Raw genomic sequence first — 14,101 nt, 5'->3', positions numbered from 1 at the left:
ATGACATTGGGTACACCACTGCCAATTCTTAATTTGTTTGGTTGATTGGCTCAATCACCTAAATCTAAATATATCAGAAAATCCCGACTACAAATTTCTCTTTCTGTGTCTCTTTCAAAATATTGCATTCGTTTGTGGATTGTCCATGAGTGTATTGTTTGTTTACGGACAGAAATTCTAGGGTTAACTTTGGGGAGGGAAGCTTAGCTAAGTTCTGTAAATAGTCGGAACCATGTCACACTTGGAAATCCACATAGCATATTTAACTTCATCTTTAACAATGGAACTTACAAATGAGAAAGAAAGGAAGTTTCTAGGGACCCTAAAACAGTCATTGTCTCGTCAAAGTTTAGTTTTATACAACTGGGCTTCATGAACATATTTAAGCCTTAAAAACAGTGAGCCAAGTTGTAAGAGAGTCAAAGACTCGTGTAAGAAGGGCTTCTCTTTCCGCAAACCTACAAACTATTTCTTCTAACAGCAACTATAACCAACATTATTTTGACTAGTTGCTCCTTTCTTTCTCTTATTAATATATGCTGTTACCATTGCCTTTCCATGATGTCCCTTGCAAATTATACTCCTGGCTCATCATTCTCTTCAGGTTTTCCACCTAGCTGTATACTCTTGTACCATTTTGCACATGCAATATAGGCGATCATGTCTATTGATGTCATGGCGGCTAAGAGGAAGTAAAACCTATCTAAGTGACCTTTGTTGAGGTTTCCAGGGATCCATCCTGGCATGTGATCCTCGGTGGAGATCTTCATAACCATACTAACAAGTATGCTACTCACATAGTTCCCAAGAGAAATGGATGTCATGCAAAGTGCACTTCCAAAGCTCTTTAAGCCATCTGGTGTCTGAGCGTTGAAGAACTCCAACTGGCCTACGTACATGAAAACCTCGGAAGCTCCTATAAATGCGTACTGAGGGATTTGCCAGAAGATGCTTAAAGTGCTCGTGTCATTGCAGTGGATGCAACCTTTTTTTGCATACTTGAGCCTATAGCATTCAACTATTCCAGCCGAAACCATTGCCAGTACAGCTATAACAAGTCCAACTCCCATTCTCTGAAGCTCTGTAAGACCCTTGGAATCTGTCTTTTTAAGTTTACCCACAAACGGATCAAGAACTCGACGGTAAAAGAAAATGAAAACTGCCACACTGAGGATATCAAAGCTAGACATGCTAGCTGGTGGTATTTTGAAGTGCGAAATTGTTGTTTTCATGGCAGCACCTTGCTCTACAAAAAGCGAAGCCATTTGTGTGAAAACCACCGAGTATATTATGGTGCAGAGCCAAATTGGAAGAAGTCTCAGTATGCATTTCACTTCTTCAACTTGACTTACAGGACAGAGACGCCAGGGGTTGTTACCAATCTCTTTCTGGTCCTCCAGATCCCTTGAAGTTATCAACGCTGCCCTATCCAAGAACCTGCAATACAGTAACAAATGGCAAATTGATCAAACCGCTATTGCTCAGTACAATCAAGAATGGTCAACAATACTGAAAACCTTTTGTGTTTGATTTGTAGCAAAATGATCGTATAAATACAGGAAAAGCTTTTCATGCACCATGCAGCCTCAGTTACATATGAATACATTCAGTGTGGTTTCAGCTGAAAGGAGCCCCCATTACTTACTTGAAACCGCTAGTGTAGAGAATCTTTCTGTTGTTATTGTTGGAAGGCTCCTTCATATCCATGTCATACAAGTCCTCTCCATTTGATAACATTTGAAATTTGGATTTCCTTGATGCAGCCACGAGGACTTGGCTAAACCTGGAGAGAGGGTTACCACTGGGTTTGAAGTGTCTATACCTCGGGGTGCCTGCAAGAAACAAGACCAGTGCGGCAAAGGCACAGCCTGCAGACACCCAGAAACCAAGAGCCCACATTCCTTCATCCTCGTAATAGACCAGAATGGTGTTTGAGAAGAGTTGGCCAATGTTAAAAGCTAGGTAGAAGTAGCTAAAGAAGGCCACCTTAGAGTGACCCTCCGTTGAGTGCTCCTCATCATACTGATCAGCCCCAAATGTGGCAATAGTTGGTTGATAACCTCCATTCCCCAAGGCAACCAGATAGATGGAGAGGTAGAACATCGCCATCTCCCATCTTGAATGTTTCCCACAATGAAGTAATTCATTCCCACAACCTTTAGGCTTAATCAAGAAGAGGTATGAGGACAGGGATAAGGACATTAGACCCTGTCATGTTAAGCCAGAAAGCTTCATTGATTAGTCAAGGAGTTAATGCTACAGCTAGGAATTAAAGAGAAAGATTATGAACGAGAGGGGAGAAAATGGAGGCATTACTTACTATAACAAAGATGACCTGAAAGACAGCACAAGTTTTATATCTTCCCCAATAAGAGTCACTGAGGAAAGCACCCACAAGAGAGAAGATATAAACTGTTCCGGTCCACTTGCTCACATTGTTAGCAGCTTCAGCATTATTTTGTCCTACCACCCTTGTCAGGAACAGCACTAGGTTCACTCCGATCCCAAAGAATGCAAGGGTTGCTAGTCCTTGGTTCACTGATTTATACAATCAACAAATTACAGAACAAGAAGCATTAGCACCATCTTCTCGATTCATTGAACCACGTGAATTACATACATTCGCATGCATAGTTGATAATTGTGCATTTATATCTATAGGCATTACGCACTGATAAGTATCTGCTTCAGTATCCGAGGTTGTATGTGTATGATTCCACATCGCAAAAGTTAAAAACTTTCCAAGACAACTTCAGGATCATCTGCTAAAGTTCCTTTTAAAAGCCGGTATAGCATAGAAATATATGAATTTTCGTCGGAAATAATCAATGTATAGCCTTACTCAGATGGTGCAGTAAAAGTTGTAAAGGAGGTTTTTTTTAAAAATTAATAATAATAAGAAATGTTATCAATGCACATTTAAGTCGATTCCATCAGTTAGTCTTCACTACAATGGAATAGGATTATCAACATAGCTTTGGTGTGTACTTCTTAATGTTTTTTCATTAAAAGCTTTTAAAAAGTTGTGATAACTATATAAGTTTTAAAAAAATGAAAATTTTGCTTTATTATTTTTATGATAAAAATAATAATTATCAAAAAGTATGAAAAAAATTGTCGCATAATTATTTTTTGAATTAAAAAAAAAGGTACTATAGGTATGTTAGAATTTGCCTTTATATAAAACAATCGAATTAGTATTGGTTTAACGTGTTAGATAACACTTGGAAAGATTGGATTTATAAATAGAATTTATTTTTAAAACTTAAACTGTAATTTTAACTATTTTTTTTTTTCGAAAAGGAATAACGTGATTTTCATATTATGATTCCTGAATTCACTTGTTGACTCTCGTTCGTATCCTCATGTTGCAGGCAAAAGACACTTTTTCCGTTTAGCATGATAGTTTTTTTTTTTTTTTTTTTTTTTTAATAATATGAAGATGTACCTACAAACTTATTTATAACACATAAAACTTTTTTTCCTTCGCACAAATGCATATATATATAAATAAAAAATAAATAAAATAAACATGGTAACACAATGTACCCAAAAAAAAAAAAGGTAACAGCTGAAACTTGCTTTATTACAATACTACAATATTTTTTTAAAACGTATATTATTACAATACTATTATTACAATATTATTTTTTTATACAGATATTAACTAATAGAAAACTCAAAACATATTAAAATAATGATAATATATATATATATATATATATGTATATAATTATTTGAATATTATTTTTAATTTTAAATTAATTATGCCTATAAAGATTAAGTTTGCGTAAAAATTACATTTCTTGTTATATTAATTTAACAATTTATCGTCATTTTTTTGTACATCTACCTTAATTTACTGTACTTATTGGAAAACGAGTTCTAATCCTCTATTATTCTTTCTGATCTCCAAGTAATTTGACAATTGATACGGAGAGTAAGAAAAGTACAATTGAACAAACATTTTTCATCTTTTTTAGACCTGGAAGGGGGGATGCCTTTTATTTCCATACACAAACAACAACCTCAATTGGCATGGTTTCAATATCCGGCATTATTATTTAACTATCCACAATCCATGTAGTAAACGAGAAAATATCTTTCCCCACCACAAATCTAAGACAAATAAATATTATTTTCAAGACCTCACGTAATTTCTTACACTTCTTTTATGTTTCTAGTGAAATGTCTAGACACCTAATACATAAAGAGAAGAGGGTTTGCTTTTCAAACAATAATAATAATAAAGTGAAGAGGGAAAAAAAAAGGATATTATATATATATATATAAGCTAATCAGAGTTCTATATGCATGTATATATAAAAGGTTGGAATTTAAAATTAAAATTCTTATACCAACCCCAGAAAAAGAAAATAATATATGTATAAACATTAATTACACATGCAAACATATCACTTGTTCACGTTGTTTAACTCAGCACTCAGAACGCACGGCACGACTTATAAATAACCTAAAAAGGATTGTAAATAATTATAAGATGGTGACCTATATCAGTTTTCCTTACTAAGAACGAACTACAGGGACGTGCATTTATCAAGTAACCCGAAACAGCTGTTAGTATTAATATACTTGGCCATCACCCTCCTTTTCTATGCACTAGTAAATCCTAACACACAATTTTACACTTGCACCCATTTACATGCATATGTGTGTCTATCCTTGCGGACACGTGGCATCAGCCATGTCATGCAATTTTCCGCCACTTATTACGTGTCAGAAACGTATTTCTCTGAAATGCATGCTTCTTTTCCTCACTATATAACTTATCCCTTTTCCAACTTATTTACACACTTCCCGGCCTCTTGTCGCTTATAAACAAGGACAAAGCCAAAACCTTCATTCAGAATCTCTATCCTCTGTCAGATCACAGATTTTAAGTAAACATAAATTCTTATTTACATGTTTTCAATACTATCCTTTTAATCATGCACTATTCAACTTTATTTTACTAATAACAATATATATCAAATAAACTTTCTCTTCTACTAACTCATCTTCATCTTTAACTAACATTCTTCGCAATTGATTATAAGGGCTGTCATGATGCACGAATCATCGATTTATCATGTCTTATCAATACATATTAATTCTTATTTATCAGTTTTGTAAAAGAAAACCTGTTTTTCTTTAACATAAATTTTTATTACATAAACTACGAAATTAAGAGTCCAATATATGTGCATCTAAATTAAGCTAATAATTGAATTTTGTCTCTCTCTAGAAAGAGAAAGATGCATGCATGGTGGAAGAAGTAGTTATATAGTAGCGAGACAGCCGAGGCATAGCTGTATGTAACTGGCTGCTAGCCAAACACAGTTCACAAAGCAGGCTTGCAGAAAAGCAAAGCTGACTGAAATGTTTCGTTTGGATTTTGTACAACAAATGGAACACGTTCCTGCATTTAACTCTTGTCGTTTCCTTCTTTTCCGTAACTCACACTTTAGCACCTAACTTGGTCGCTTCTAGTTCCATAAAACCAACCCCTTCTGATATATATCATGATAAGCTATCTAATATGCACACAACCGCATCAATATGCAGAACAAGACTCTTGAAACTTCTATGCCTACGTATTCGTATATATCACACTAATCATCTCATCATGTGCGTATACGTATTTTTATGTATGTATTTAAGTCTGCATGTGTATTTTACTTTTATATTTTACCCTTGAGATTCATAGGCTCAATCATGATATGTATAGTAATGGAAATTCAAACGTTCATTTCATTCGAGTAATAACTGGTGAAGGAATTGTCCCTTAACAGAAACAGTTTCTTAATTAAGGGAAATGGAAAGGGAGATAGTTAACATATTGTGCCATCGGCTATTTCCGTGTTACCATTTACCTGTTTATAAGGACAGAAACGCAAGCTATTGTACATCAAAAGACTAAAGAAGGATACACATGATGTGATGCTTTACCCTTTATCAAGTTCCAAAAATAAAAAGTTAGATAATAAAGTATACTAAAAAAAATATTCTGTAATTAATGATTTTGGAGCTTACAGAGTAAGATAATTCCAGCAGGCCATCTTCCAGATTTGGCTCTGATTGCAGGACGGCCATGCAAATCAACACTCCCATCAAGAGTGATCTCTTCTGATTCTTCTCCATGCTTTCTCTGTTGAGAGTGTTCAACACAAAATAAATGAACAAGTATTTTAGTATTTGTCACATTAATTGTTGATAAGCCTAAATATATGGTTCCGCGGATCCCAAACGATAGATACAAACTTTTTATACAAATACCGGACATGATATAGAGACAAACTTTTTTATATGAATATCAAACACTACACAAACACAAATTTTTTGACATGAACACCAGACACAAACTAGATCCGATATAGACACGAATTTTCTAGCATGAACACTAGACATGATACAGACACATATATGAACTTTATGACACAAGTATAAATTTTGAAGTTTTCAAAAGTTTATGAGTAAATAAATAACTATGCAATGCATGTATGGAAGTTGTTATACTGACCTCTTGGCAGACCTCAGTTTCTAAGCAAGACATGATGAGTGATATGAAAAGAGAAAGATAGTTGAAAATGCAGGGGAAGGCACTCAAACAGAGGAAGGTTGTTGTGTTGAGGTGAAGATAAGAAACAAAGTTTCACAAGACAAGGGTAAGGGTTGAGTGGGAGAAACTGAATAAATAGATGAATGAAGGTTGCCGTGAACGGTGGAGATATCAGAATAAGCCAAAAAAAAAAAAAAAAAAAAAAGTGGGGGCATTCACATGATATAAAATTGTTGTTTGATGTGCAAATATGGCTACTACATGTAAGGAAAATTCTATTTAATTTATGTAGAAAATAGATAAGGAAATTATTTGACACGTAAAACTGTATACGTATTCTTATATTCACATGTTCTGTATACGAAAATAGGAGAAAGAAAATAGATAGGTTTTTCTCTCCCTCTTTATTCACAGATACATTAATATGTATCTTCACATGTTCTGTATAACATTTTTGAATTTGGAAGATTCGATAAATAATTGTGAAATTTATGCTAAATTTTTAATAAAAAATCAATATATTTAATCAATGATTTTAAAAATAAGATCATTTTGAAAAGCTTCAATTTACATAAAAGTTTGGTAATTGATGTAACATGTTTGATAATTTTAAGTGTTGCTCTATATCGGTATGTCCTATTGGGACTAGGCTTATCAAATAATTATGTTGATACTATTTGTGAATATAAAAATGTCAAATAAAAAAAAGGTATATTAATTAGACATTGAAAATATAAAAGATTTTAATTATTTTTTATTTGAAATTTAAAAATTGTAATTAAGATTGGTTAATTTGGAACTTTTTTCTTTAAAATTATATATTTTTAGAGTTTTGTTTTTTCAATATTTTTATATGTAATTAACATAAAAAATATTAAATGAAAAAATATCTCTATATATAATTTTATTTTGGCACCATCTCTATATATAAGTTAGGAGTCATACATCATGCTTAACGTGCATAATTATTTGCCAATTATTCAACATCATACTGGTCTTTGTTATAATAAATAATATACGGAGTAATTGTTCTTTATAATAATTATTGTTATAATTATATTATCAAGTTTTAATTGATTATCTAATTTTTTACTATTTTTATTTTCTTATTATTAAAATATTATATTTTATTACTTATTTTTTAAAATAAAATAAAATAAAAGGAAAACTTGTTTGTTAAAAGGTTCAAGTGTAGTTTTTTTTATAAAAAAAAATGTACATAATTCTGCAGTGTAAGATAGCACGAGGCTTGAAAATAAAAATATGAAAATAACAGATTTTAAACCACCTGTAATTAAACCATATCCAAACCCTTTTTTTTTTTTAATGATTGAAAATAATTCCTGAAAATTACAATCAAACAGGACCTTAGTCACATGCACAAGAAAACTACTTAATACTTTCAAATATAATGAATTTAATTAACTCAATTTTGTTTGTTGAGTATCCAATGAATTTTTACATAATTAGGGGGAAAGAGACATCTATTTTTTTTTAAATAAAAAGAATAAAAGAAAAAATGAAGTGTTTAAAGGTAGTTATTATAAAAGTAAAATAATTTTAAAAAATATATAAAATAACATCTCTTATATATTATATGTAGATGAATATAGATGATGTAACAATCTATAGGGAAACAAGTTTTAGTTACCATAAAGGCTTTGAAGTGATTTCATGCATGGAATATGGGTATAATTTGTTTCTAGGAATAATAATCTAATCAAAGAATATGTGAGATGGGATATAATTTGAACCTGTTCGATAGTAACAGTTGAATTTGCCTACCACAAAAGAAAAGTTTTCGGTTACGAAATTGTATTATTCCATGAATATATATCTAGGATAGTTCATTTCACCATTCACATCTTATATATACATAGGTAAGCTACCACACTAGTTGTGAAGTGAACTCTCATGACTATCACATTAAAACTAACTATAAAAAATGAATGTAACATTCCTTGGAATAAACGTGATTGTTACATGGATATGATTCCATCATTGACTATTCTATAGACATGCATATTTCATCACTTATTGATACCTATAAGGTTTACAATTCCAATGTATCTCTTTCATGAGTGGAAAACAACCAATATTTTTATCAAGTGAATGATGATTAATTATGAACTAATAATAACTTATTTATTGACTTTTCTAACTAAGTTGTCCAGCCCGAGACATTCTTTATTATATAATATCCTTGGTAATATGTAGTAAAATAAAGTTATGAAGTAACCATCAAACTTATCAGTTAAAGTAATCATAGGAAAATATTACACAATAAGATGAATTTGGATAAACTTAAACTTTTACTTAAGATTAATACTCGCATGTTATGCAGCCGAGTTACTGAAAACATTAATTTGTACTTATAATTATTGATTTTTATATTAATAATATCAATTTTTTAAGTTTTCAATTAATTAGTTTACTCTTTTTTAATAATTTTTTTTAATTAATTAAAATATGATTATCATTGATTAATTATATCTCTAATCCTCAATTTTTTACTAATATTTGATCTAGAAGTGGATTTGAAACAACTTGAGTAAGAGATGAAACATGGAAATGAAGAGAAAATAACTAAAGAAGGCCTCTTTGAAGATTCTACAATGTCAGATAACATTTTCCTTACTTCCAATGTAATTTTAACAAAGAGTTTGTCTCGCTCTTGTTGACACACCTATATTCACACTCAACGTGATCTGGTAAAAATAGTCCTTTCTTATTATTGTATTTGTGTTTAGCTAGTATGGATTAATTTGTGTTGGATATCATTTTAATTATGTAACTTTTTTTGTTTATTTTATTTCTCTCTCTTTGAGATTTCGGGAAACATCTCATATAAGATGAGTTTAAGATCTTCCAAATGCTACTAGGATTTCTTTCACCACCTTAAAGCTTCTGATTGGTTCTTTATCTTCCATAAATTCTGCTTTCTTTTTGTATTTTTTGTGATAATAAAGAGCTAATTTCATCTTTATTGAAATTAAATGTAACCAACTAATATATATATATATATATTTCTAATCTTAATACTTGTTATAGAATGATCAACTATAATTTAATATTTGATTCATTAAATATTCTTTTGTAATCTTGAAATAAAATATCTAATAAAGTTCATAAAATTCTTCATATAATAAAACTGGTAAAAAAAATTTATCATAATAGTTAGAAATCAAATCAAATTACAATAAAAAAAATTAAAGTACATTTTACATATATATATATATAATCTTAAATTAATATTATTATAAATATATAAAATAATAATACATTAATAATAAAAATAATTAATATATATACACAATAAATTTTATCCTTAACTTTTTTTTTACAAGATATATATACACAATATATGTATTAATGATAACTAACTATTATTCTTAATTTTGTATTTTACAAGATAAATATTTTTATATATAATATTCATAATGAATAAGTATATTTAAAATTTTAATATGAATTAGATAAATATTATAAATATATAATTTATATTTTAATTTATAATAAATAATTTATATTATAATATAAAATTATTTTAAAATTAAAATAAATAAATAATTAAAAATCACATTCTTTAAAAAATAAATCACATTCTTTCAAAAATAAATCACATATACACGTGTATATATATGCACACACATATACATATAAATTGATAAGATAAATTATATATTAGTTAATGATATTTTTATGTGTAGATTGAATATTAATTTATATCTTATTATATATTATTTTTATATAAAAATTAAAGTCACACTACATGTCACAACAATCTAAATATAAATTATAAATATGAATTTATAAATATAATAATGAACATATAAATTAATAAAATATTATTTTATTGTCATAAATCTTATTTTAATTTAGATTAAAAAAATAATAAAAATAATATAAAATAATATATATATATATATATATATATATATATATATATATATTAATTTAAAAAAAAACAAATTTAATGATCATCTCTTAATTATGCAGCACATGCATTTTATCTTAGTTTAGTTATATTAATATTGGACAATGAATCTGCACCTAGCACCGATTCATTTATTTTCCATTAACACTTTATATACGTGTCCTAATCAGAAACCACTCATGCATAAGATGTTAAAATTGCAATGTGAAAAAAGATGGTATATATTTACAATAAGGAAGACACCTGTTAGGCACGACATGCATGGTTGAAGTATCCTCACTACAGCTAGAAGCAGAAAGAAAATGATAGAATGAAAAAGATGACAGAAGCAAGAAGAGCATTCACACAAAGTGTGGGGTGGAACTGCAAAGAATGACAAAAACATTGCCGTAATGTAGTGTTTTCCTAAGCTAGCTCTTCCCTTCCTCGATCGGTGAACAATTGTATTGTGGTACATGCTCTTAATATTTTGTCCACAATAATTCATGTTCATGCATATACTATAAATTTTACATTGAATGTTTTCTTTTTTAATGAAGTATTAAAAGATTGCTACTAGACATATAATCTTATTTAGTCAATGTTGTTTTATGTTTGGAGACAAATTGTTTCAGTTAGCTCGGATACTAAATAGATGAAATATTTGTTAATAAAGAAATAGACATGCATGTATGCGTAAAATTTTCATATATATGACATGATAATGTTGCGTTCTACTCGACATAATTTATTCCAATAACAAAGTTGAAAAGTGTGCCGGACAAATTATATATATGTAATTGGTCCAACACTTTCAGTGTCTTGATTTGTAGGATACGGTGACGCAAAATTGTAAATGGATCAATTTGTTATATTTATGATACTATTATTAATGTTATGTTTTAAAAAATTAATAGATCATTTAATTAGCTAAAATGTATAAATTTAATTAAAAGTTAAGAGTTTATATAAACATATCAAATTAAAAGTATTTGATGAAATTTAAAATAAAAAAATATTAAAAAAAATACATGGTATATTTATAAAAATTTTAATTGGATTTTTAAATTTTAAAAATTATAATTAGTTGATTTTTTCCAATTATTATAATTGATTCTTAAAATTAATTTGAAGTTGCTTCAATCTGTCATAAAACAAAAAAAAAAAACGTGGCAATTTTACTAGTTTCAAGAACTCAATTATAAAAATTGTAAAAAAAAATAAAAAATAAAAAATAAAAGGCTCAATTACAAACATTTTTAAACTAAAGACTTAATTAAAAATTCTAAAAAAAATTAAGAATATAATGATGCATTAAACCTATAAAATAACATTAGAAAACACATTTATAATCAATATAATTTAACATAAATAAGTGTATCAAAATATTTATATAACATAATCTAAAAATGATTTCAGAAAAGAGAGAATAATTAACAAAGAAAACTTCTTAAAATAATAAAAATGTAAAATAGAATTAAAAAACTTATATAGTACAAACTAATGAAATAAATTTAATTACTAAACACTTTAATTTAATCAAACAAATTTATTAGAATACCTCTATAAGAGTTACTTAACTATAAAATATTATTTTAGTATATTCTACATATGATTTTAAATTACTTAAAATTAGATAGAGATACCTTATATAAGAAACTATAGAGTACATTGTAGATTGTTCATATAGGAGAAAGAATACAAAATCTTCAAGAAAGTTAAAATATATTTATAACTTAAACAATTTTTTAATTGAAACTTCCATTGAAATAAGAATTAAATGGATTACTTAAAATTATAAGGTATCACATATAAATCTATTTAAAGAGATAAAGTGAATTGCTTATTTGAAGATATATATGTACTCACTATAATACAAAAAGTTTTAAGTAATATTTAAAAAATGTTATATAATTATATATAAATGTTAATTTATTTCTACAATATATTATTAAATATTGTATATAACTTATGTCATTAAAAACTTTTAATAATATTTTTATATAATTAATTAATATTTTTTAAATGTTATTAAAATAATATTTTTGTAACATTTTAATAATATTACTAAGTTTTGTTAACTTTATAAAATAATAATTAATTTTAATATAGATGTTGTTATCAATTATTATATTTTATGCTTTCTAAATTTTAAGTTCTTTAAGAGAAAGTTAGAAATATTCTTAATTAATTACTACTAATTAAATATCAAATATCAAAATTTGTTTATCTTAAATATAACTATATATATGGGTCATTCATTTACTCGATATAGAATTTTAATTATGAGAAACAATTAAAAATGAGATAAATATATTTTTTATGTGATATTTTTTTATTCAACTTAAAAGTAATAAAAAGAACAATATTGATATAAAAAATATATATTACTTATTTATAGTAATATTTTTCAAAAATTATTACAAAATAACATATTTATTTGATATATAATAATATTTTAACAAATATAAGTAAAAAAATATTATTAAAGAAAATTGTAGTAGTGGTGACTCTAAGCTAGTGAAATAATTGTTGAAAAGATAACTTATTAAACATGTCAAATACAGTCTGAATAAATCAAATTTAAATAAAAAAGAAATATTTTAAATATATTGAAAATAAAATATTTAAAAGTTTATTTAATAATTATAAAAATAATAAAAAATAAATAAACTGGTGCCAATAAATTTCCTTTTTTTATATGAAATTAACCGGTATTAGTTCACTTTGAAATGAAATTGCTCGTATTGCATGCATGTAACTGACTTATCACAGGATTTTCTTACACACACAGCACCGAACAAATAAAATAAATAAATGAATCCTTGTTTTATCATCAGCTGCCATGTTTCACTTTGGTCTTTTCTCTGTTCTAAATAGTCAGATCCCATAATAAACATCAACGTCGTGACCGAATTTTAATCAAAGAATCCATTTCACGGAACAACGTTTGATGATGTGCCATGAGTTACGCTGATGCTCATGGCCACACTTACGCACATTTATTGGTTGGCTTCAAAAATTGTTAGGTTCGATCTTCACTAATTGAGTATTATATATTGATTCTATTTTGTAATTTAAAACTTCTCCAAGACTATGAATATGCAATGATCTTGGACATTGGACTACCTAACAAGCAATTCTGTGGATTCACTTATCAATCTGATCACAATATTATGATACTTTAGGAATCAAAGCAACCATTTATTACTGCTGGTGTTTCAATTTCTGAATTCACTTATCATGCACTCTTCTTTTGTCACTCTCCTATGAGCAGTAATGAGTGCTATCAGGCTGATTGTGTCTTGTGTGGATAATGTCATAAAGTTAATTGGATTTTAGAATATAATCATTGTTACCATTTGGTAAACCATGGCAATATTGTGAGGACCTTATTATAGCTACTTATCTGAACCACGAATATTTGATGTGAGGGCACTGCTTTTGTTTGGTGGGTGACATTAATTTTGTTTTCCTTTCTGATTCGGTAGGGTCCATCACTCCCATATATAATTGTCCATGCGTATGAGTTGGATAATTAATTAGTAACTAGTTAGTGCACTAAACATCAGCGCATGCTTGCCCTTAATTTGAGGTGTACATCTTTTACTGGTTCAACAGCAAAA

At 28.1% G+C, this 14,101-nt stretch overlaps 1 protein-coding gene across 1 annotated transcript; it reads right to left on the bottom strand.

Moving 5' to 3' along the window:
* Positions 1-235: 235 nt before the first annotated feature.
* Positions 236-6,681, bottom strand: LOC109801383 (protein NRT1/ PTR FAMILY 7.3). Its single transcript, XM_020362439.3, has 5 exons — positions 6,521-6,681; positions 6,034-6,148; positions 2,321-2,538; positions 1,646-2,208; positions 236-1,437 (listed from the first exon to the last, which is right to left on the bottom strand). Exons 1-5 carry the CDS (start codon positions 6,551-6,553, stop codon positions 576-578), a joined length of 1,791 nt encoding a protein of 596 aa, XP_020218028.1. The 5' UTR covers positions 6,554-6,681; the 3' UTR covers positions 236-575.
* Between the last annotated feature and the right edge of the window lie 7,420 nt (positions 6,682-14,101).

This window comes from Cajanus cajan, chromosome 11 (assembly GCF_000230855.2).
Source record: "Cajanus cajan strain Asha chromosome 11, NIPB_CcT2T_4, whole genome shotgun sequence".
In the NCBI taxonomy this organism is placed as follows: domain Eukaryota; kingdom Viridiplantae; phylum Streptophyta; class Magnoliopsida; order Fabales; family Fabaceae; genus Cajanus; species Cajanus cajan.
The sequence above is the reverse complement of the archived record's forward strand: the minus strand, read 5'-3'. Positions and strand labels throughout refer to the sequence as shown.

Excerpts from the sequence above, each read along its gene's own strand:
- LOC109801383 (XM_020362439.3), bottom strand. The coding sequence starts at position 6,553 with ATGTCTTGCTTAGAAACTGAGGTCTGCCAAGAG. Across the intron at positions 2,539-6,033 it reads TGCTGGAATTATCTTACTCT|TGAACCAAGGACTAGCAACC; the intron begins GTAAGCTCCAAA and ends TGTATAAATCAG. Across the intron at positions 2,209-2,320 it reads TTCAGGTCATCTTTGTTATA|GGTCTAATGTCCTTATCCCT; the intron begins GTAAGTAATGCC and ends TTAACATGACAG.